Raw genomic sequence first — 25,404 nt, 5'->3', positions numbered from 1 at the left:
TTGTCTGAACACCTGGTTTTCCATTCTTTGGGGTACACAACTAGGAGTGGAATTGCTGGGTCATATGGTAATGTTGTCTTTAACAGCTTTATTTGTTTTTTATTTATTTTATTTATTTTCTGTTTCCCCTTGCTAGAGTGCTGTGGTGTTAGCCCAGCTGACAGTAACCTCAAACTTACGGGCTCAAGAGATCCTCCTACCTCAGCCTCCCAAGCAGCTGGGATTACAGCTGCCCACCACAACACCCAGCTAGTTTTTATTTTTTTAGTAGAGACAGGATCTTGTTCTTACTCAGGCTGGTCTCAAACTACTGAGCTCAAGCAATTCACCTGCTTTAGCTTCCCAGCATGCTAGGATTACAGACATGAGCCACTGTACCCTGCCTATTCTGTTTTTTTTTTTTTTAAGTAATGTTTATTGAACACATGTGTTAAGTATTTGATACATATTAACTCTTTTTTTTTTTTTTTGGTAGAGACAGAGTCTCACTGTACCGCCCTCAGGTAGAGTGCCATGCCATCACACGGCTCACAGCAACCTCTAACTCTTGGGCTTACGTGATTCTCTTGCCTCAGCCTCCCGAGCAGCTGGGACTACAGGCGCCCGCCACAACGCCCGGCTGTTTTTTTTTTGTTGCAGTTTGGCCAGGGCTGGGTTTGAACCCGCCACCCTCAGCATATGGGGCCGGTGCCCTACTCACTGAGCCACAGGCGCGGCCCTATTCTGTGTTTTTTTTTTTTTTGAGACAGAGTCTCACCATGTCACCCTTGGTAGAGTGCCATGGCATCACAACTCATAGCAACCTTAAACTCTCGGGCTCAAGCGATTCTCTTGCCTCAGCCTCCCTTCTAGCTGGGACTACAGGTGCCTGCCACAATGCCCAGCTATTTTTGTTTGTTGTTTAGCAGGCTTTGGCTGGGTTCGAACCCACCAGCCCTGGTGCATGTGGCTGGCACCCTAACCGCTAAGCTACAGGTGCCAAGCCTATTCTCTGTGTTTTTGATCACAGGGCATGAGGTGGCATCTGAGCCATCGACAATAGATCCCAGGTCCTCCTTCCTCATACTTGTCAGGGCCAAAGTAGCTGCGAGTACAAATGGCCTAGAAGCAGAGCCTCAGTGCCTGGTGGCTCCTAGAACCTGCCCTCCCAGGAAATTCTGCCAGATTTTAGGTGCTGAACACTCTGGGTGGGGGGAGTCCCAGATGCAGAGGGTAAGCTGGCCCTGAGGGAGGGAGGAGTGTGAGGACCGAGTCCGATGCTGACCAGGGTGTGAGTAGCTGTGGAGCCTCAGGGGCGCTATAGCCTGTCAGTCACTGGGTCATGGAAGGAGCTGCAGAGAAGCGAGACTGAGACAGAAGGTCTTAGGTACTCTGCCGGAGGGTGGGTGTTGAGCCCCCTTTTGCCTCTGCTACTAGTGTTGAATAAACCAAAATATGAACTCATTCTGATTCAACGTGCAGACTAAATCATGTTACAGCAAACATCAGAGAATATAACATTCACATTCCTTTCTTATCCTGGAGTTTTGCTGGTAGTCATAAGTGCCGTCCTGTCCTGTGCTTTCACACTTGGGGCCCATGGTCTCCCATAACCCTGCAGCAGCCCTCTGATAGAGGTGTGGTCACCGCTCTGCTTTAAAGAGGAAACAGAGGCACAGAGAAAGGTCAGCATGGAGAACTCTAGCAGGCATGTCCCCGCCCTGCAGGGAGCAGCAAGTCCTATCTCTTCCCTGGGCTGGAGGAGCAGCCCTGGGAGGCGGAGGACTCCTGAGGCAGGCTCTTGCTCAATGCTGAGACCAGGCCCAGGCCAGCCTTCCCTGTGGGGGGTGACAGGAGGACACCTTAGGCTGGCACCTGTGTTTGAAGTTCCTGCCTCTGGCCAGTTCCAAGCATGGCCTTTAAACTGACCCCACCAGGATTTCTGAAGGAGCAGAGGTAATTCCAAGACTTGATTTTCTATTAGCTTCTCTGAACTCAGTTCCCCTCATCAGGGAAAAGAGTCTGCCCCCGCTTCGTGGGTGCCTGTTAGTGGATCTGCGCTGTGGCACAACCCACCTCCCAGGCACCTCAGCCAGACCATAGGCCTATGGTTCACACCAGGGCACCTTGTGCTCCTCAAACACGTAGTACAACAGTTCTCAAGGGTCCCCTTTGGTCTTTAGCTGTTTTGCAAGAATCCAGCAGCACGGTCTGCAGAGACCGCCTTCTTCCAGCTTTGCCTGCAACCTGGGCGCTGCTGGGGTTGGCAGGCAGGCCCCTACCGCCTGGCGCACGGTTTAACCACCCTCCTCCATGTGGTGTTGCATGCCGCCCATGGCCCTTTAATCAGAAGGGGCTCTGGAAGCCTTGCTCTGGGTCTGTATCCTTGTCCCAAAGGGTCAGAATGGACGTAATGACATCCACCAGACTGCAGGAGAAAAAACCAACCACAGCCGCAGACTGAGCTTTGTGTGTTCTAGGATGAATTTGTGCTTTTCTTCGCCCCACCGCCTCTGGAGCCAGAAGCCTTCCTGAGCAAACACCTGTCCCCACTCCTCCAATTTTGCTTTCTGACAGCAATGTTATTGTCCTCAGTGACCTAAACCTTGGGGTGTGGTAGGAGGTGTGCTCAGGTGAGGCGGTGGTGCAGAGGCACTTGGTTACCGAGCCAGCCAACTCCCATCCTCAGCCCCTCCCCCTGTGGCCTCTGGGGCAGGGAGAGGTTCTCGGGGGTCCTTTGCAAGGGGTGCGGCAGCCAGGGAGGGATGTTCAGGGCCTCACCCAACGGCCTACCGACCTCAGTAGGTCATCGCACCCCCTCGACCCAGCAGCTTCTAGAGCCGCCCAGAATCAGTCCCCTCAGGCGCAGGACCGGGCGACTCCCCCGCGGAGCCGTGCACAGGCAACCGGTCGCTCCTGCAGGTCGCCGAGGAAGACAGGGCCTCGCGCCCCACCTGTCCGCTCCTCCCGGAGGCCCCCGCGCCGCTGAGGCTGGCCCCTCGGCGCGAAGCCCTGTGTCCGCCGCCGCTTTGATCCTGGGGGGCCCTGCTGGATAAAAGTCTCTGGCGGCTCCGCGCCAGCGCCAGAGGGGGAGCGCAGCCGAGCCCGGCACACCAGCGGGGCGGCGCAGGGCGAGCTACGTTGAGAAGCCCGGGCCACTGGGCCGCCCGCGCTGGCCGCGGTGAGCGCGGGGCGCCGGGGCCGACCGAGATGGGGCGGGGGGATGCCCGGCCGGAGTCTGGGTTGTCCATGGGCTGCTCTGGACCTGGTCAGTAGGGAATGAGGGGGACCCTGTCGGACCCAGGTGAGCGCTCCCGCACTGCGCCCAGAGCCCGTCGGGCGCGGCCCGCTAAGCCGCAGGCGGAGCCCCCCGGCGCGGAAAAGCGTAGCTCCTCCCCGTCGTGCCCCCCTCGTCGCCCCATCCAGCTGCCCGGGGGGCAGGGGCGGTGGCGCCGGGCTGGCCACGGTGAGTGGAGCTGCCGGGGCCGCTCGGCCGCGGTGCCCCCCACGGAGCTGGGCCGGGAGCGCCTCCGGCGGCCGCGGCGGGGTAGTCCAGGCCCCTCCGTCAGCCTTGCGGTTTGGGAAGAAAAGGCGATGCCTCCGCCAAGAAAAAAGCGAGCGCGGCCCCCTCCCCCCTCCGCCAAGCCCGGGCGGCGGCGGCGGCGGCACATCTAACGCGCGGGCAACCGGGCCGCCGCGGCCCCCGCAAACTACGCCCAGGCTCGGCCCCCGCCGCTCATTGGCGCGGGCCGGAGCCAGAGCACCCAGACCCTGAGCTGCCCTCGGCCGGCTGGGTACGGAGCCCCAGTTGCGGAGGCCGACGGCACCCGGCACCCGAGAGCCTCGACGCCTGACCCCCGCGCCTCCTCAGCCAGGCCCGGCGGGCGGGAGCCGGGCCGAGCGAGCAGGAGCGGCCAGTAGCCCGCCGCCTGGCGCCCCCGGCCCAGCGCCCCGACCGCCGCTGCCTCAAGGCCACTCGCTCTCCGCAGGTGGCCGCAGACCCGAGCGGCATGGCTGTGGGCCGAAGGGTGCGCGTGCTGCTGCTGCTGGGCCTGCTGCACTGGGTCGGGGGCGGCGAGGGCAGGAAGACCTGGCGGCGCCGCGGCCAGCAGCCGCCCCCACAGCCCCCGCAGCGGGCCGAGGCGGCGCCGGCGGCCGGACAGCCGGTGGAGAGCTTCCCGCTGGACTTCACGGCCGTGGAGGGCAACATGGACAGCTTCATGGCGCAGGTCAAAAGCCTGGCTCAGTCTCTGTACCCCTGCTCTGCGCAGCAGCTCAACGAGGACCTGCGCCTGCACCTCTTGCTCAACACGTCGGTGACCTGCAATGACGGCAGCCCAGCCGGGTAAGGCCTGCGCGGGCCAGGACCCCGACCCGTGGGCCCCTTTGGGCTGCGGAGGCCACCTCAGCGCCTGCACCTCCGCGTCCTCCCCCCGCCCGGACGCGCTGAGTCTCTGCGCTGGATCCTCCCTACTGGCCTGGCAGTTCTCGCCCCAGGGGAAAAGACTCCCGTCGGGCGTCCGGTGGCGCTGGCCCCGGAGAGGGCCGGCTGATGACTCTCCCTGCGGGGAACAGGGTAGTGCTCCAAAGCCTGGTCCCCGGCCAGATCGGGCACTGACCCCTCAGCCCCTTTGCTCGCGTCCTTCGGTCTCTGGGCGGGGAGATGGCAGTCCGAATAGAGTGGCCCTGGTTCCAGTAGGAAGAGGCGACACTGGGGGGCGGGGAGAGTCCTGCTGTCCCCCCACCCCCTACCTTAGCTCAACTCTGGACTGCCAGGGATCCCAACGCCAGGCGGAAAGGAGGAGAGCAGTTTGAACCATGGACCTGGGGTGCAGACTTCACCCCTCGCCGGCCCGAAGCAGATAAAGGACAGATGTGAGGCTGAGGGTCGGGGAGGGATGGGGACACCAAGCGCACAGTGGATCGACGACAGCTGGAGAAGCGGGACACTAGGTCAGGCCTCGGTAGCAGGGCTACGACACCGCTTCAGTAGCGCCGCGCCCCTCCACGCCCGCCTGGCGCGTCCCAGTTCCCTCGCCCACGCACACCGCTCCAGCGTGGGCGCTTTCTACCCTTCGAGTGCCACTGCGCGCCCGGGGAGAACCCCCCTCGTCTGCTGCGGCGCCGAGGTTATAGCGAGGCCCGCTCCAAGCGAATGGTGGGGATTTTCCGCGGACCACACAGCCCCTCGCGGCCCTTCCCCGTCCGCGAGCGCCACCTCCCGGGGCGGGCCGCTGCCGCTCGCCTGGCGGTGCGCCCCTTGTGGGCCTGGCCGCTGGCGCCCCCGTGCGGCTGCCTCGTACGCGCGCGCGGCGGCAGGTGGAGCGACCCTTTCTTCTCCGGCGCGAGGGGGCGCGGGGCGGATGAGTCCGCAGCTCCACCTGACCGCCCGCTCCGCGCGTCCTTCCCTGCAGCTACTACCTGAAGGAGTCCAAGGGCAGTCGGCGGTGGCTGCTCTTTCTAGAAGGTGCGTCCCAGGGGCGAGGAGGTGGACCGGGCGGGGGTCCTTTGGTGCCGCAGGCCCTGAACGTAGCAGCTTTGTCCACAGGCGGTTGGTACTGCTTCAACCGGGAGAACTGCGACTCCAGATACGACACCATGCGGCGCCTCATGAGCTCCAAAGATTGGCCACACACTCGCACAGGTCAGCAGGCTTGCCGTCCTAGAGTCCGGAGGAAGCCCCTTCTCTCCCTGCAGCATGCACCCCAGCGAGCCTTTGAGTTTCCTAAGACCAGACAGTGGTCGCTCTCACCTTCTGGGTTCCGTTCCACAGACAACTTGTAGGTGCTTACCAGGGCTGCTCCTGTCGCGATCCTTCCCCTTTGGGTCAGCTGGTGGAGGGTGGAGGGGTCAAGGGTGGCATTCAGTGCCACAGCCTGGCCAGACACGATGGCCATGGTGGTTTCCTGGGATAGCCAACCGTTCATCCCCCATCCTGAAACCTGGGTTCAGGTTAGCAGCACCTCTGCCTCCCTTGCTGGGGCCCAGTGGGAGCCCCCACCTCCCCGAATCCTTCCTATAGTCTCCCCGCATGGCTCCTCCCACCACAAAGACCCACCACTTCTGTGTCGGCAGGCACGGGCATCCTGTCCTCACAGCCAGAGGAGAACCCCCACTGGTGGAATGCGAACATGGTGTAAGACATGAGGGCCTTCTTGGAGCAGGGCCTTCCTGACCAAGGGGGGGTCCTTAGTGGAGGGGAGCCCTTCCTGGGTGAGGTCCTGTCCTGGAGGTGGTCCTTCCAGGGGAATCCCTTCCTGTAGGGTCCCATCCTGTGGGGTTCCCACCTGGAGGGTTCCATCCTGGTGGGTTCCTTCCTGGGAGGTTCCTTCCTGGAGGCCCCTGGGCAGCAGAAGTCCACGGCAGCCTCACACAGGCCTGTGTTGCAGTTTTATCCCCTACTGCTCCAGTGACGTTTGGAGTGGGGCTTCGTCTAAGTCTGAGAAGAGTGAGTTCCCCGCCTTCCCCTGGCATGATAGGGCAGGGACCTGGGCTGGGGAGAAGCAGACTTCCAGCCTGTGACTTTCACATCTTGACATTGTGTCCCATGGTGCCTGCCCCAGGCACACACTGTCTGCTTGTCCATAACTGGACTCCTGTGGTGGTCCTTATTTCTCTGTGTTCCCTGGGGAGGGGCCGCCAGCCTGACCTTGTACACATGAGCCATCTCCCCTCAGTCCACCCCAGCCCTGCCCCATCCCCAGAAGACTCCCTCTCCAGCTCCCAGCTAGAGTCAGACCCCTCTGCCAGCCAACCCGGGGCAGGAGGCCTTTCTTTCTGCCTAGTCCCCCACCTGAAGCCACCTCCTCCCCCACATAGACGAGTATGCCTTCATGGGTGCCCTCATCATCCAGGAGGTGGTGCGGGAGCTCCTAGGCAGAGGGCTGAGCGGAGCCAAGGTGCTGCTGCTGGCCGGGAGCAGGTGGGCAGGGCAGGATGGGGTGGGGATGGGGGTGGGGACAAGTTGATGGAGTATGGGGATGCTGGGGGGATGGGGCAGACCCTGAACAAAGCTGAGGGGGAAGTGTGTCTGGGAGGGAGGGGAATGAGCCTTGGGTTGACCCCAGGGTCCAGTCTTCTGGCCTTGTGGAAAGCCCTGGTGGCTCCAGCCTTGCTAGACCTTGGCAGGTGGCCAGGAGGACAGAGGCTGGAGCCAGGAGAACTGGTGTGGGTAGGGAGCTCTGAGGTCTGGCTTCTGTACCTGGGAGCTGGCCAGAGATGGCTTCCAGATGAATGGCTGTTGGCACAGGGGAAGACTTGGCTGCAGCGATCCCGATAGTTGGTCAGGGGTCAGCCCCTGACAGTCACCCTGTAGTTGGGGATCGCCCCTTCTGGTCACTGTGTCCCACCAAGTATGCAGAGGACCCAGGGGGCTTCAAAGCCAAGTAGGTTATCTTCATTTTGAGATAAGGAAAGGGAAGCAAATTGAGAGTGAGAAGGGAGGGAAGGTTTAGTGTGTGTGTGTGTGGGGGGGTGGCTCTAGGTTTGAGCCTGGAGAGAGAGAGGGCCCCAGTGGCAGAGGGGTCTGGTTCCATGACCTGCCAACCTCATCTGTGGGCTCTTGTCCAGAGTTCTGCCAGCCTTTCTCTGTTTCCCCAAGGGCCCGGGTCTTGTCCATAAGGAGGGAACATGTCTGTAGTTCAGAGTAAATGGGGTACCATCTTCCCGGCCTTGGACTGGGGCTAAGCACCTCACCCAGCCACCAGGCCTCACATGCAGCCTCTCCTGCAGTGCCGGGGGCACCGGGGTGCTGCTGAATGTGGACCGGGTGGCTGAGCAGCTGGCAGAGCTGGGCTACCCAGCCATCCAGGTGCGGGGCCTGGTGGACTCAGGCTGGTTTCTGGACAACAAGCAGTACCGCGGCACAGACTGCTTGGACACCGTCACCTGCGCACCCACGGAGGCCATCCGCCGGGGCATCAGGTACCCTGAAGAGCCCGCCCAAGCCAGCCTCCCTGTTCAAAGGGCCTAGGGGGGAGTCTGTGGGGAAGTTCGTGGTACAGAGGCAAGGCCACCAGGCCTCATGTGCACTATGGCCCAGGTACTGGAACGGGGTGGTCCCGGAGCGCTGCCGACGCCAGTTCCAGGAGGGTGAGGAGTGGAACTGCTTCTTTGGCTACAAAGTCTACCCAACTCTGCGCTGTGAGTGGGGGCTGCATGGCATCCACACTCCCTCGAGCCCTCTCCTGCACATACAGTGTGAGCCCAGACCCTCAGAGGCTGGGCCTGGGGAGACACATCTGCAGAGTGATTAGTCGCTGCCACTTGTCTGGACTTTCCTACTTTTAGCATTGAAACCCACGGTCCCAGGAGAGCCAGATGGTTGGTGACCCTGTCTATGCAGGTGGTTAGTGGTGTGCTTCGCAGGTGAATCCGTGGCAGCCCCTTTCTGGGGGGCCTTAGGTCAGTCCCTCCCCAGTTCCACACTTGGGAGTTTTAAGGTCACATGTGAGGGGACATATGCCAAACTCCGGTCCAGGTGGAGCCCCCAGGGCCAGGATGAACTAGTGGGATTGGCTTTGTCTCTTCTTACAGAAGGATGGTGTTAAAGAAGGAGGCACGCTCCTGGGGTGCTGGTGGTGACATTGTGGAGAGAGACTAGACCAGTGTGGGGAGGTGCAGAGGCAGGAAGGCTGGGCTGAGCCGTGCCCCTCCCCTGCCCAGGCCCTGTGTTCGTGGTGCAGTGGCTATTTGACGAGGCCCAGCTGACTGTGGACAACGTACACCTCACAGGGCAGCCAGTACAGGAGGGCCAGTGGCTGTATATTCAGAATGTGGGCCGTGAGCTGCGTGACACACTCAGAGATGTGCCGTGAGTGTGCTGGTCTGGGGCCCCCCACTCCTGGTGGCTCACTCAGCTCTCCAAATATGTAGTCAACCACTTGACTTAAAAGTGGAGGTCTCCAGGGAGGCCAAGGCAGGAGGATTGCCCAAGGCCAGAAGTTCAAGACCAGCCTGAGCAAGAGCATGGTCCCTGCCACCCTGCAGGGCAAGGCCTTGGCCAGCAGTGGGGCTGGTGGCCACGGGAAGGGGTGGAGGCCAGGCTGGGGGCAGCTCCCAAGGAGTGAGGGAGGGGCTGAGGAGGACATGGGGCTCACAGGCCACTGTCTCTTCCCCACCAGGGCCAGCTTTGCCCCAGCCTGCCTCTCCCATGAGATCATCATCCGGAGGTCAGTGTCCTAAGGCCCTGGGGCAGCTCGTGTTGGCAGTGTTAGCTCCCACAGTCCCCATCTCCACCACCAACCCAAGATTGCCTCCTGCCAGCCTCCTCTGGCTCTTGAGTAAAGGGTTTTCCTCAGGCTGCCCATAGCTGTGGGACAAGTACTAAGACTGCCCCCCTGTAGTAGCCTTTCCACACCAGTAACCCGGGCTGGGTTTCTATCCACAGCCACTGGACAGATGTCCAGGTGAAGGGTACCTCGCTGCCCCGTGCACTTCACTGCTGGGACAGGAGCCTCCACGACAGCCACAAGGCCAGCAGAGCCCCCTTGAAGGGCTGCCCTGTCCACCTGGTGGACAGCTGCCCCTGGCCCCACTGCAACCCCTCATGCCCTACCATCCGGGACCAGTTCACAGGGCAGGAGATGAATGTGGCCCAGTTCCTCATGCATATGGGCTTCGATGTGCAGACAGTCGCCCAGCAGCAGGGCCTGGAGCCCAGCAAGCTGCTAGGGATGCTGAGCAGCGGAAGCTAAGGGGTCGCCTGGAGGAGGAGCTGCACCGCTCCCACCTCCACCCCACCAGCAGGCTCGTCTGTCTCCCTGACTGACCAGCCCAACCATCCCGCAGCCTTCCCTGTCCCTCTTGCCCTGCCTTCAGGAGGCCAGAGCTGGGAACCTGCTGTCAACCTAGGTATGACCTGCGGGTCTTTCTCAGCCCCACCTGCTCCCCTATGCCTCCAGTGGTGGGCGGAGACAGGAGCAAAGCACTGAATCCTCCCTCCACAGACTCCCCCAATCCCTGCCCCAGCAGATCAGACCCTTTTGTATTATTTTATAAAATGACTTTTTTTATTACTTTAAATTTTATGAACATAAGCAAGAATTATATGATGAATGATATTGTTTTGTAACATATTTTTTTTAATAATGAAAAAAGACAACAAAAGAACGTCACCCTGTGGGCGTGTTTATTTGCACGGGCAGACCTGCCCCACTTGAAGTGCAGGCAGACATGGGGGGCCCTCCCACCTCAACCCAATTACAACCCTTTCCTGGGGGCTACTTCTGTCCCTCCTTTTGGCAGGGACCCACTCCCCAGTGTGGGAGGAGCCAACTCATATTTCTTTTTATTTTATTTCTATTTATTTTGTTTGATGAAATTCACATAACATACATTTCGCACTGAACAGCTCAGTGACATTTAGCACGAACACGATCAGCTTTCTAGTTCCAAAACACTTTCATTATTCCAGAAAAACCTTTCTACCTAGCTAACAATTTCTATTTTTTTTTAGACAAGAATCTCACTCTGTCGTCCAGGGTAGAGTGTTGTGCATCACAGCTCACAGCAACCTCAAATTCTTTTTTTTTTTTTTTTTTTTGAGACAGAGCCTCAAGCTGTCACCCTGAGTAGAGTGCCAGGGTATCACAGCTCACAACAACCTCCAACTCCTGGGCTCAAGCGATTCTCCTGCCACCGCCTCTCAAGTAGCTGGGACTACAGGCGCCCGCCACAACGCCTGGGTATTTTTTGGTCGCAACTGTCGTTGTTGGGCTGGCCTGGGCTGGATTCGAACCCGCCAGCTCAGGTGTATGTGCTGGCGCCTTAGCTGCTTGAGCCACAGGCACCAAGCCGCAACCTCAAACTCTTGAGCTTAAAGTGATTCTCTTGCCTCAGCCTCCCGAGTAGCTGGAACTATAGGCACGCACCATAACACCCAGCTGTTTTGTTGTTGTTGTTGTCATCGTTGTTCGGCAGGCCCGGACCAGGTTCAAACCCACCAGCCTTGGTGTATAGGGCTGGCACCCTACCCACTGAGCTATGGGCGCCAAGCCAACCTCACTTTTGGGCTCAAGCAATCCTCTTGCCTCAGTCTTCCCAGTAGCTGGGACTATTGGCACCCACCACAACACCTGGCCAATTTTTTCATTTTATTTTATTTATTTATTTGAGACAGAGTCTCACTGTGACGCCCTCAGTAGAGTGCCATGGCACAGCTCACAGCAACCTCAAACTCTTGGGCTTAAGCAGTTCTCTTAAGGGATCCTCAGCCTCCCAAGTAGCTGAAACCTCAGGCGCCCGCCACAATGCCCAGCTATTTTTTGTTGCAGTTGCCATTGATGTTTAGCTGGCCTGGGCCGGGTTCGAACCCAGCACCCTCCGTGTATGTGGCTGGCGCTGTAAACATTGTGCTATGGGCACCAAGCCTATTTTATTTTATTTATTTTTTTGAGACAGAGTCTCGCTATGTCGCCTAGGTAGAGTGCCATAGCATCATAGCTCACATCAACTCTAAACTCTTGGGCTTAAGTAATTCTCTTGCCTCAGCCTCCCAAGTAGCTAGGACTACAGGTGCCCACCACAACACCTGGCTATTTGTTGTTGTTGTTGTTTGGCAGTCCCAGGCCAAGTTCAAACCCGCCAGCCCCAGTGTATGTGGCTTGTGCCCTAGCAGCTGAGCTATAGGTGCTGAGCCCAATTTTTCCATTTTTAGTAGAGATGAGGTCTTGCTCTTGCTCAGGCTGGTCTTGAACTCCTGTGCTCAAATGATCCACCTGCCTTGGCCCTTCAAAGTGCTAGGATTACAGGTATGTGCCATTTTAACAATTTTTTAAAAGTTTGCATTTTACTTCATTTGGCCAAAAAAAAAAGTTTGCATTTTATTTATTTCTATTATGTCATTCATGCACATGGTTCAAAATCCAAAAGATAACTGAGACTAGGAGGGTGGGAATACCTCCTTGTAGCCCAAGGTCCCAGTCACCTGGCTTCACTTCTGGAACACTGATACCTTGTGGATGTGTCCAGAGAATTTTGGATTTTTTAGAGTGGGATGCCAGGGATACATGGGCTTTGTAAGGTTTCTTTGTTTTTTTGTTTCTTGTTTTTTTAGAGACAGGGTTTCACTGTGTCACCCTAGCAAGAATGCAGTGACATCATTGTAGCTCACTGCAGCCTCAAATTCCGGGGCTCAGGCAATCTCCCACCTCAGCTTCCTGAGTAGCTGGGACTACAGGTGCCACTATACCAGAGTAATCTTTTCATTTTTTGTAGAGACTGGGGTCTCACTATATTGTCTAGTTTGGTCTCAAGCTCCTATCTTTAAGTGAGCCTCCCTCCTCAGCCACACAAAACTCTGAGATTACAGACACAAGCCACTGTGCCTGGCTGGGCACTGCAGTTTTGATAATATCAAGGTTGCACCAATGCTGACCTTGGGCACTGATGAGGGTCAGGCTTCCTGAGCAAGCATTGTACACCAATTGTCACATTGACCCTCTAGTAGCCCTGGGAGGGAGGCTTTGTCACAGCTTCCATATACAGGCAAAGAGTATGAGGTTTAGAGAGCCAATGTGACCATAAGGGTCAGAGGAGTCTCCTTGCCATGTCAGGGAGCCTGCAGCTCCACTCTAGGAGTGGGGGTAATTGTGGAGACCCTGTGTCCTCACCCCTCAACAGGACAGGAATTGTGTCCTGTTCTAATTCTTTGTGCCAACAAGTCAGGGCAGCTCTGGACCTAAGAAGACCTGAGAAGACATAGCCCTTTCAGGCCCTGCTGAGCACCAGGCCTTATGCTGCCCCTTTTGGGGCCCATTCATCACCAGTGTCCTCATCCCAGCACAGCTAGGTGGCCTATGTATGGTGTCCTCCGTAGCCCACTCCCATGTGGCCTGTGAGGTGGAGCCCCAGTGGCCAAGGGAGACAATGAGGTCAGGGATGGTGGACCAGAGGTGAGGGGGTCCCTAGGAGTAGCTCCTGGGTGACCTCAGAGCTTACCCACGAGGACAAGGAACTCAGCAGGGAGGTGGGCTGGGGTCCAGAGAGGGGCTGGCAGTCCCCCCATCTGTGGAGATTGCCTGGAGGGAGTGACCAGAGGTGCTATGGTCAGAGCAGGCAGGGTTTCAGGGCGTGCAGCCCAGAGACCTGTCGGGGTGGTGGGCTATGCGCCTGGCAGAGGCAGTGGGCATGCTGTCCACCCAAGGGGGCTAAACCGGGATGCAGCCGTGTATGTCCCAGGAGAGCCAGGCTCACTAAATGCAGAGCTTGTGGTTGGACCCAAAGGGCTGTCCCAGTGAATAAGCCCTTTCTCCCCAGTTTGTGGAAAGGAAGGAAGAAAGGAGGTGTGGTTTGCCTGGGGCAGGTGTGGACTGTGCTGGCTTCATGGCAGGATCAGGGACAAGTGAGCCCCTGGGACCCAGGAGGACAGACACGTGGAGCTCTCCAGGTGTGCGAGTACCTTCCTCCTCTGTCTCTCGTCAGGACGTTCATGCAAGACCTGCCAGCCCAGGTGCCTGAATGATGGAACTTCCATTTAACTGATTCCAAACTTAATACTGTCCTTGAAAAAACAGATCTGAAATGCCTGGTGCAAGATCTCACATGGCCACTGCTATCTCTCCTCTCTTCACAAAATGCCCATTGAAACTGGGGGTCCTGCCCTGGGGAGGCCCTTTTGGAAGCACTGCACTCTGGCCACACAGGCTTCCAACACTCTTCCCCCCACCCTGTGTCCCCATCCACACCTCCCATCACCCCCTCAGGGTGGCCTGCACTGACCTCCCCAGAAAAGGCACCCCCACTTCCTGTCTCATCCATTCTCTTCCTCCAGACAGTACCCTTCAATCCGTGATTGAGTGCTCAATCCTGGCTCATGGTCTGACACCGGCCCTGGGGACAAGGTTTTGTCTCCACTACTCACAGCCATCTCTCAGTGCCCAGAATAGGGCTGGGCTCTCTCCAGCTGCTGGACACATATTTGTTCAGTAGAAGAAGACATTAATCAGACGGAATGACAAGGATAACGTGTGGCTAGATATTTACCTGCATGGATGGGGGTGGTGGAAGGGGAGAAAATATACAGGTGTTTATGAATCTCAATATGTGTGCAGAGTCTGGTTTCAGTGACCTTTGCAGTTCACTGTAGAAAAGGTATTTTTAATACATTTTGAAGAATGGTGTTTGTTTATAAAAGTACTTGTTAAAATTTGCAAAAACACACCCCAGTAACAAGGAGCACACCTACTACCCAGACCTTGGTCTTTAATCCTATTTTTGAGCAAAGGCAGCCAGGGCACCTTGGAGATGTAGCTGATTTTAGAACTAGGTCAGTATGTGAAATGGGGAAAAAAACAAAATGTTTTTCCTACTCTGACACCCTCAACATTCAACGCCCAACACGGAATATTTTGCCTCTGGTCACCAAAACTTGGGAGGCATTTATCTAAACACCAAGTGATTCTGCAGCAGACACCAGGTGGGGTCCTCCAGCTCAAATCAATTCTGACACTCTTTGGAGATGCTTCAGATTCCAGAGGCAAGCACAGCAATCCCTTGGTATCGGTATGGGGTTGGTTCCAGGACCCCTAGGATACCAACATCCATGGTTCTCCAGTCCCTGGAATATAATGGTATGGTATTCGCGAGTAACCTATGCATGACACACGATATACTTTATTTATTATATGTATATTTTTTACTTATAACTGACTCTAGTCTCACTCTGTCACCCAGGCTAGAGTGCAATAGCATCATCATAGTTCACTCCAGTATCAAACTCCTGGGCTCAAGCAATCCTCCTGCCTCAGCCTCCCAAGTAATTGGAACTACAGGCTAGTGCCAATTCATCTGGCTAACTTTTCTACCTTTTCTTACCAGAGACAGGGTATTGCTCTTGGTTAGGCAGGCCTTGAACTCTTGGCTTAACCAATCCTCCCACCTCAGCCTCCCAGAGTGCTGAGATTACAGACATGAGCCACTGAACCCAGTCTTTCCCATATACCAGTGTTTTTCAACCTTTTTTTTTTTTTATCTCATTGCACATTCAACCTATAGTTAAACTTCTGTGACATATTTAAATTATGGTGATCAAAAAAGAGACAAAAACAGCTACCCAGGAGGCTGAGGTAAAAGGATCACTTGAGGCTCAGCACTTGTAGCTCAGCGGCTAGGGTGCCAGCCACATGCACTGGAGCTGACAGATTCAAATCCAGCCTGGACCTGCTAAATGATGACATCTACAACCAAAAAAAAAAAAAGAAGGACGGCACCTGTGGCTCAGGCCCCATACACCGAGGGTGGCGGGTTCGAACCCGGCCCCTGGCCAAACTGCAACAAAATACAGCCGGGCGTTGTTGTAGGCGCCTAAAGTCCCAGCTATTCGGGAGGCTGAGGCAAGAGAATCACCTAAGCCAAGAGCTGGAGGTTGTTGTGAGTGAGCTGTGACAACACGGCACTCTACCGAGGGTGACAAAGTAAAACTCTGTCTCTAAAAAAAAAAAAAGAAAATAGCCAGGCGTTGTGGTGGGTACCTATGGTCCCAGCTACTTGGGCAGCTGAGGCAGGAGAATCACTTGAGCCCAGGAGTTTGAGGTTGCTGTGAGCTGTGACGCCAGGGCACTCTACCCAGGATGATATGGTGAGACTTTGTCTCAAAAAAAAAGGATCACTTGAGCCCCAAGAGTTTGAGGTTGCTGTGAGCTATGAAGCCACAGCACTCTACCCAGGGCAACAGAGTGAGATTTTGTTTAAAAAAAAAGTAATAAAAGAATATACTTACTGTGCTTTGAATTTTTTTTTTTTTTGAGTCAGAGTCTCACACCATCTCCATGGATACACTGCCATGGTGTTATCATAGCTCACAGCAAGCTCAAACTCTTGGGTTCAAGCAATCCTCTTGTCTCAGTTTTTCTAATTTTTTTTAGTAGAGACAGGGTCTCACTCTTGCTCAGGCTGATCTCCAACTCTGAGCTCAAACAATCTACCGCCTCGACCTCCTAGAGTGCTGGGATTATAGGCGAGAGCCACCGTGCCACATCTTTAAAATTTTTCAAGGCACACTTAAGATGCTCTCACAGCACATCAGTTGAAAATCACTGCCATACACTTTAAACCATCTCTAGATTAGTTATAATACCTAATACAATGTAAAGCTTGAAAATAGTGTTATACTATATTGTTTTCTAAATTTGTAGTTGTTATTTTGTTTTATTTTGTTCTTTTCAAATATTTACCTTTTTTTTTTAAGAGACAAAGTCTCATTCTATTGCTCTTGATAGAGTGCTGTAGCGTCACAGCAACCTCCGGCTCTTGGGCTTAGGTGATTCTCTTGCCTCAGCCTCCCAAATAGCTGGGACTACAGGCGCCCGTCACAACAACTGGTTATTTTTTTTTTTTTTTTATTTTTGTAGAGACAGAGTCTCACTGTACCGCCCTCGGTAGAGTGCTGTGGCGTCACACGGCTCACAGCAACCTCTAACTCTTGGGCTCACGCGATTCTCTTGCCTCAGCCTCCCAAGCAGCTGGGACTACAGGCGCCCGCCACAACGCCCGGCTATTTTTTTTGTTGTTGTTGCAGTTTGGCTGGGGCTGGGTTTGAACCCGCCACCCTCGGCACATGGGGCTGGAGCCCTACTCACTGAGCCACAGGCGCCGCCCACAACTGGCTATTTTTTTATTGCAGTTTGGCCGGGGCCAGGTTCGAACCCGCCATCTTCGGTATATGGGGCCAGTGCCCTACCCACTGAGCCACAGGCACGGGCCCTTTTTTTTGAGAGAGAGTCTCACTTTGTTGCCTTTGGTATAGTGCTGTGGTGTAATAGCTCACAGCAACCTCAAACCCTTGAGTTCAAGTGATCCTCCTGACTCAGCCTCTCTAGTAGCTGGGACTATAGACGCCCACCATAACACCCAGCTATTTTTTAGAGACGATCTGGCTCAGGCTGGTCTCCAACCTTAGCTCAGGGCAATCTGCCGCACCCCCGGCATCAAGCCGTGGCGGGATGGCTCTGTCCGCGTTGTAAAAACTGTGGTAAGGCGGTGAGTGCTCCCCGGAGCGTTGCCCCCAGTCCCCCTGGCTTGCGACAGCAGCGCATAAGTTGCCTAGCATGCCTTTTAGTGAACGTAGGAAGTCATGAGGTGCGGCATAAAAGCCTAAGAAACCTTTACCCTGAAACCTGTCTGTTCAGTTGAATGACTGATTATTGCCTGATTGTTTTGAGAAACTAAGAATAAACACAGTGACTTACTGATCCACAATTAAACACAGCAAGTATGGCTGTGCCAGACTCAGTGGCTCCAAGAGAGCCTGTACAACAGCACGTCCCCACCATAAATGTCAGTGAATTGAAATAGTACATCGAGAGAATGCAGGCACGGCAAACAAGATGTTCCAACATGACACCTCCTGCAGTAAAACTTTACTTAGAAAAACATCTGACTTCACTAATTAATAAAACTTTACTTAGAAAAATGTCTTACTTCACTAATTTTCATATGTAACACAAATCAATAGAGTAGTTTAATGTTTAACAAGCAATTAACTATAAATCAAAATATAGTTACTAATTAGAGTAAAAATATATAGAAGTAGTCAAACATTATACATAAAAAAATATGTTCAGCTGTTTTTAAAAGAAATCATAAGAAACTAAGACCAATTAAAGAACTAAGAGAAGTTATAAGTCTTAACATTCCAAGATAAGGGGAAGCAACCAGGTGTTACTAATGAAACCACTTCTTTAGAACAAAAACCTTGAAAATATACAGTGCATCAAAAGAATGTAAATACCATAAACAAAATGTTTCCAACCTGATATCCACCCACCCTTTCCCCCTATCTCTAACCTTGTCTTTCCTAACCTCACTTTCAATATAGTTTAGTTTTCATACAATATCCTTTTATTTCTCATGTTTCCTTCACACTTTAATCACTTATATGATTCATAATACACCTCTAATCATAACAACTATATATAATCATGAAACTAAAACTATGAAAGAAAGTAGTGTTGTATGTTAAAAAACACATTTCAACTTTAAATAAAGGAAGCTGAAAAGTAACTGCTGCTTATCAACTACCTCACAGCTGCCATTTGTTCCCCCTTGCGGACAAAACACTGTGTAAGATAGATGGTTGAATGCCTACGTTTGTAAGACAAGATAAGAACTTGTGACCACCTGCAAGTCATAAAAATGTCTTTTGTGATTTGTAATGCTTTGTCAAAAATGTATAAAAGACACTCTTAAAATTCAGTAAAGTTGCAGCTACTTTCATCATCACTTGTGGTGTCTAGTAGTCTGTCAAAATCATCCTGCGTCGACCTTCCAATCAACCTGTAACGTTCGCCCTGAAAAACCCTCAGACTGAGACTCATTCGACTGGCGGTCCGCAACAGCTGGCGCCCGAACAGGGACCTGAAGGACAGGTGATCTTTCTTTTTCTTTCTTTCTCTCTTTTCAGATTGAAGGCGACTCTCACCAGGGAGCTCGAGTCCCGCCGGTAAAGGCTGACCGGTTAAGTGTGAGTAATCAACAGGTACCATGAGGCACGCATTGATCAAAGAGGAACGTATATTCAGTGTCATGTTACAGCATTTGTTAGTTAAAAATGGGTTCAATGTGTCCCTCAAACGGTTGGAGGAGCTTATACATTTTCTTATTAAGCAAGGTGCGGAGGAGCCGTACCAAGACTTTATTTCAAGGCTGGAAGAAGCCATTAACAGAATGCTCCCCCCGTCTGAGGGCACATCACTGTTGCTCAAACAGTTAGAAGCATGCATGGATGCCTCACCAGCTATAGCCCAGGGTATGGCTTATGCTGCAGCAATGCAAGGGCAGAAATTTAGCTCATATGTGAAAAACTCCTTCAATAAAGGAGGCAAGGGGCCAACAGCTCCTACTAACACTTGCTACAATTGTGGCAAGCCAGGACATATGCAAAAAAACTGTAAACAGTCCCATGCCAATAAGCCGAGGGGGGACCCACCCGGCTTATGCCCTCGCTGTAAGAAGGGCAGACATTAGAAAAATAAATGTAAATCAAAATTTCATAAGGATGGAACCCCCTTGAATGACAAGGGAGACACTGATCCTGAGGATCAGGACGTACGGAGATCAAAAAACTAGTAAAAGGGGCATTCTCCCAGCCCAGGCCCCAAGGGAGAGCAGGCTGTAGCTTGTAAAACACAGCCTTTATCTACTTTGAATCCTCAAGCCCCTGAATTTACTATTCATGACCTTTCACGGGGCACTCCTGGGAGTGCAGGTTTAAATTTAGCAAGTGAAAAGAATGTCTTATTATCCAAATGGGACGGTGTTACTTTAATCCCCACTGCAGTAAAAGGGCAACTCTTGCCGGGGACAGTTGAAATTATAATTGGTAAAAGTTCAAATTATACTAAAAACTTTGAAGTTATTCCAGGAGTAGTTAACTCAGATTCAGAAAAGACAACGCAGAAGGAGACGCCAGCGGCTGCTGCAAGATCTCACCCGCCGCTTAGAGAAAATGAAAGTACACTCGCCGATAGCAAACAAAACCACCGGGCACATTTCCACTGACTCCAAGACGGCTGAAAAGACCCAGCGGGGAAGGAAGCTGAGGGCCCCCCTGCCCTTCGTGGGGCGGGCCTGCCTCCCAAGTGTTACAGCCCCCAGACAACAGCACTGACGAAATCCCAAGGGTAAAGTTTAAAACCTTTATTATTGACTCTTTGCCACTAGTAATTTATATAAATAAGAAAAATATTTTTACAAACTAAATCTTTGTCAACGGATAAAATTCTTGTCTTTTAAACCTTCTAATTATCAGTTTAGCTGAGTGAATAAGTAACTTCATGGTAAACTGGAATCCTGTTTGATGGAAAGTGAGTTTTTGAGAGTAAAAGAAATTAAACAGAAAGGAGAATGACATTGTGTAAAGAAAGAATCTTGTGTGATAAATTTTGTCCTGAAGCAGAATAGTTATGTAAGAAAGTAAAAGGCAGAACAAAAGTTCAAGAAAGTTTAGAATGTTTATAGATGGTCTGTGCAAGTTAAATGAAGCTCATAAAAGAGAATTTGTGAAAGAATTTACATGTGATCCAGTTAACTATATATTTCCTTTAAAATCTTTTAACTTGTAAAAATAACCAATTGTATTGCTTCTTCTGATATATTTCATGTAAATAATAGATTACTAAATGTTATGTTAATTGTAAAAAAACCTTCTTATATAATGTTACCTGTTAATCTACAAAATAATCCTTGGTATGATAACTCTACCTTACAAGTTTTACATACTGTTAATCAATTAATTCGACCTAAGAGGTTTATAGCTGCTTTAATTCTCGGTATTTTAGCTTTAATTTCTATAGTTACAACATTTGCGGTAGCCACTACTGCTTTGGTTCAAGAAGTTCACACAGCTCACTTTGTTAATTCTCTCAGCAGCAATATCACTCTAGCTTTAATGACTCAAGCTAGCATAGATAATAAACTTGAAGCAAAACTTAACATCTTAGAAGAAGTAGTCTTAGCCCTAGGACAAGATATAAAGTTTATACAACATAAACTTCAAACTAGATGTCACTCTACTTTTCCAGCTATCTGTGTCACTCCCCTACCTTATAACCTCTCCACCTCTTAGAACAAAACAAAGGCACACTTACAAGGTGTGTGGAAGGATAATGATATTACACATGACTTACATACCCTCCAAAAGGATATCACTACCATCAGTGAAGCTCATCTACCTAGTACATCTCTCAATGCTCTGACTCAATCACTCTCTGACAATCTTAAGTCTTTAAATCCTTTATCTTGGATTCAGTACATTGTGTTTATTATTATTATTGGATGCCTGATATTCTGTGTTGTCTTACTGTTACCATGTCTTCTTCGTTGTGTCTTTTCCTCCTTAAAGGCTGTTCGCCAAGACCTCTTTGAACTACGTTTCATTAACAAAAAAGGGGGAAATGCCGCACCCCCGGCATCAAGCCGTGGCGGGATGGCTCTGTCCGCGTTGTAAAAACTGTGGTAAGGCGGTGAGTGCTCCCCGGAGCGTTGCCCCCAGTCCCCCTGGCTTGCGACAGCAGCGCATAAGTTGCCTAGCATGCCTTTTAGTGAACGTAGGAAGTCATGAGGTGCGGCATAAAAGCCTAAGAAACCTTTACCCTGAAACCTGTCTGTTCAGTTGAATGACTGATTATTGCCTGATTGTTTTGAGAAACTAAGAATAAACACAGTGACTTACTGATCCACAATTAAACACAGCAAGTATGGCTGTGCCAGACTCAGTGGCTCCAAGAGAGCCTGTACAACAGCACGTCCCCACCATAAATGTCAGTGAATTGAAATAGTACATCGAGAGAATGCAGGCACGGCAAACAAGATGTTCCAACATGACACCTCCTGCAGTAAAACTTTACTTAGAAAAACATCTGACTTCACTAATTAATAAAACTTTACTTAGAAAAATGTCTTACTTCACTAATTTTCATATGTAACACAAATCAATAGAGTAGTTTAATGTTTAACAAGCAATTAACTATAAATCAAAATATAGTTACTAATTAGAGTAAAAATATATAGAAGTAGTCAAACATTATACATAAAAAAATATGTTCAGCTGTTTTTAAAAGAAATCATAAGAAACTAAGACCAATTAAAGAACTAAGAGAAGTTACAAGCCTTAACATTCCAAGATAAGGGGAAGCAACCAGGTGTTACTAATGAAACCACTTCTTTAGAACAAAAACCTTGAAAATATACAGTGCATCAAAAGAATGTAAATACCATAAACAAAATGTTTCCAACCTGATATCCACCCACCCTTTCCCCCTATCTCTAACCTTGTCTTTCCTAACCTCACTTTCAATATAGTTTAGTTTTCATACAATATCCTTTTATTTCTCATGTTTCCTTCACACTTTAATCACTTATATGATTCATAATACACCTCTAATCATAACAACTATATATAATCATGAAACTAAAACTATGAAAGAAAGTAGTGTTGTATGTTAAAAAACACATTTCAACTTTAAATAAAGGAAGCTGAAAAGTAACTGCTGCTTATCAACTACCTCACAGCTGCCATTTGTTCCCCCTTGCGGACAAAACACTGTGTAAGATAGATGGTTGAATGCCTACGTTTGTAAGACAAGATAAGAACTTGTGACCACCTGCAAGTCATAAAAATGTCTTTTGTGATTTGTAATGCTTTGTCAAAAATGTATAAAAGACACTCTTAAAATTCAGTAAAGTTGCAGCTACTTTCATCATCACTTGTGGTGTCTAGTAGTCTGTCAAAATCATCCTGCGTCGACCTTCCAATCAACCTGTAACGTTCGCCCTGAAAAACCCTCAGACTGAGACTCATTCGACTGGCGGTCCGCAACAGCAATCCACGTGTCTTGGCCTCCCAGAATGCTGGGGTGACAGGTGTGAGCCTCCATGCCTGGCCTTTGACCTTCTGGATCTTTATGGAGGCCTTGTTTCATAGGCATGATCAATTACATCACTGGGCACTGGTGATCAATTCAACCTTCAGCATCTCTGCTCTCTCTGAGTCTGGTACCTCTAACAACCAGCCTCCCAAAACTGAGCTGTCCAGGGGCCACCAAGAGTCACCTCATTAGAACAAAAGACACTCCTGTCACCCGGGAAATTACAAGGGATCTGCAAGCTTTGTGTCAGATGCTCCTGCCACTTAAGAAATTACTAAGGCCTTGTGAGCTCTGTGCTGGGAACTAGGACAGAAGACCAGATCCAGAACAGAGGGCTCTCCTAGTAACCCCCTAAAGGCATCAAGGACAGGGCAGAGACCAAATGTGTTTGTTATCAGGTCACAACATCACAGTCAGGACGTATACAGGCTGAACCTGGACCATCCTGCAGTACCAGAAAGGAAATACTAAAGCACATGTACACACGTGCACACACATGCACACACATCTACATACACACATGTGCACACATGTACACACACGTGCACACATACACACATGTGCACACACCTACATACACACATGCAGACACGTGCACACGTGCACACACGTCTACATACACACACGCACACACGTGCACACACATGTACACACATGCACATGTGCACACACATGTACACACACGTGCACACGCACACACGTGCACACGCACACACATGCACACACATGCACGCCCACCCTACACTGATGGGAGCTGAGAGAAGAGCCTGTGAGAAGAGCCTGGAGACTGGGGAAAGAGCTCCCCATAGCTTTGGATCATAACCCAGAGTGTTACATATGTATTCATGAGGTCATACTGACATAGATGAATAAATAAATGGGAGAGAAGAGACAAACATCCTTTGCAGAAGAGCTCCACAAGAGGCATGCAGACACTTTGCCCTCACAGGGACTCTTAGCCCCACTCTTTAGTGTGGCTGCACAAAGTGACTTCCTTCCAGAGAGCTCAGGGTGGAAAGTGGGACTCTGCAATGAAGAACCATGTGCCAGCCACACGGCACACCCTGCTGAGGCAGGTGCTGTGGAGTGAGGGGGAGAAGGCCCATCATCCCAGGGTCTCCTCCCCAGCCCTTTGCCCCAGCCCAATCACGAGGAACACATCAGGCTAACCCAGCAGGGGGCCAGTCTATAAAACACTGCCGCTCCCCCCACCCCCGGCAGTCACAGCAGCCAAGGTCATTAAAAGACGGTCTGGGAAACTGTCCCAGCCAAGGGGAGCCCCAGGAGACATGACGCCTCTGTGCCACGTGGGATTCTGAGTGGTTCTGAGGATGGAAAATGCAGACAGGCACAAACCAGGGAAATATGCTGCTACTCAGGAGGCTGAGGCATGAGGATCCCTTGAGCCTAAGAGTTTGAGGCTGTGAGCTATGATCACAGCACTCAACCCCAGGGCAACAGAGTATACTCTGCCTTAAAAAAAAAAAAAAAACTCTAGGGAAATCTGCATGAACTTTAGCTAATAATAATGTATTGATACTGGGTTATCAATCGGAACAAATGTACCACACTCATGTAAGACATTAACAATAAGAGAAAGTGGGTGTGGGTGTGTGGGAACTCTGTACTATGTGCTTACTTTCTCTGTAAATCTAAAATGGTTCTAAAAAATACACTTTATTTGGGGTGGCTCACACCTGTAACCCCAATAATCTGGGAAGCTGAGGTGGGTCGATTGCCTGAGCTCTTGAGTAACAAGAGCGAAACCCCGTGTCTAAAAAATAGCTGGGCATTGTGGCGGACGCCTGTAGTCCCAGCTACTTGGGAGGCTGAGGCAAGTGGATCACTTGAGCCCAGGAGTTGGAGGTTACTGTGAGCTATGGTGCCATGGCATACTACTGGGAGCAAGAAAGTGAGACTTAGTCTCAAAAAAATTTTTTTTCACTAAAAAAAAAAATAATAATAAATTTGACTTGGCACCTGTGGCTCAAGCGGGCCCGCCAAACAACAATCCAGCCTGGGCCCGCCAAACAACAATGACCGCTGCAACCAAAAAACAGCTAGGCGTTGTGGCGGGCGCCTATAGTCCCAGCTACTTGGGAGGCTGAGGCAAGAGAATTGCTTAAGCCCAAGAGTTGGAGGTTGCCGTGAGCTGTGATGCCACAGCACTCTACCCAGGGCGACAGCTTGAGGCTCCTTTTTTGAGACAGAGTCTCACTATGTCACCCTGGGTAGAGTGCCACAGCATTGCAGCTCAAACTCTTGTTTACTTAATGGGTAACAATGCACACTACCTGGGCGATGCACTTATAACTCTGACTCAAATGGTACAAAGCCACTTATGTAACGAAAATATTTGTTTCCCTGTAATATTCTGAATAAAATTTAAAATGTATATATATATGGGTAGTGCCTGTGGCTCAAAGGAGTAGGGCGCCAGCCCCATATGCCAGAGGTGGCGGGTTCAAACCCAGCCCTGGCCAAAAACTACAAAAAAAAAAAAAAAATATATATATATATATATATAAACAAAGCCATTTGTTTATTTATTTTTGAGACAGAGTCTCACTCAGTCACCCTGAGTTCAGTGCCGTGGTGTCATACCTCACGGCAACCTCAAACTCTTGGACTTGAGCAATCCTCTTGTCTTAGCCTCCCAAGTAGCTGGAACTACAGGCATGTGCCACCATGCCCGGCTAGTTTTTTCTATTTTTATTAAAGGTGTAGCTCTTGGTCAGGTTGCTCTCAAACTCCTGAGCTCAAGCTATCCATCTGCCTCAACCTCCTAAAGTGCTAGAATTATAGATGGTTAGTTACTGTGCCCAGCCTATTTATTTATTTATTCATTTATTACAGAGTCTCACTATGTTGCTACAGGTGCCTGCAACCACACCCGGGTAGTTTTTCTATTTTCAGTAGAGATGGGGTCTCGGTCTTGTTCAGGCTGGAATTGAAATCCTGAGCTCATAGGTTCCTCTCACCTCCACCTCCCAGAGTGCTAGGATTACAGATGCGAGACAATGGCACACAGCCTTAAATTACGTTTTGTTTTTTTTTTTGG

The 25,404-nt window shown here is 51.4% G+C and overlaps 1 protein-coding gene across 2 annotated transcripts; it reads left to right on the top strand.

Moving 5' to 3' along the window:
• Positions 1-1,180: 1,180 nt before the first annotated feature.
• Positions 1,181-10,089, top strand: NOTUM (notum, palmitoleoyl-protein carboxylesterase). Of its 2 annotated transcripts, XM_053568104.1 has the most exons (12): positions 1,181-3,160; positions 3,969-4,324; positions 5,394-5,446; positions 5,528-5,623; positions 6,055-6,115; positions 6,369-6,427; positions 6,799-6,901; positions 7,711-7,902; positions 8,021-8,121; positions 8,644-8,791; positions 9,102-9,149; positions 9,368-10,089. In XM_053568104.1, exons 2-12 carry the CDS (start codon positions 3,990-3,992, stop codon positions 9,672-9,674), a joined length of 1,503 nt encoding a protein of 500 aa, XP_053424079.1. In that variant the 5' UTR covers positions 1,181-3,160; positions 3,969-3,989; the 3' UTR covers positions 9,675-10,089. The 2 variants fall into 2 exon arrangements, with proteins under 2 accessions (XP_053424079.1, XP_053424080.1); XM_053568105.1 differs by lacking the exon at positions 1,181-3,160 and having other exon boundaries at positions 4,294-5,137.
• Positions 10,090-25,404: the final 15,315 nt, after the last annotated feature.

This window comes from Nycticebus coucang, chromosome 18 (genome assembly GCF_027406575.1).
Source record: "Nycticebus coucang isolate mNycCou1 chromosome 18, mNycCou1.pri, whole genome shotgun sequence".
Classification (NCBI taxonomy): Eukaryota; Metazoa; Chordata; class Mammalia; order Primates; family Lorisidae; genus Nycticebus; species Nycticebus coucang.
The sequence above is the reverse complement of the archived record's forward strand: the minus strand, read 5'-3'. Positions and strand labels throughout refer to the sequence as shown.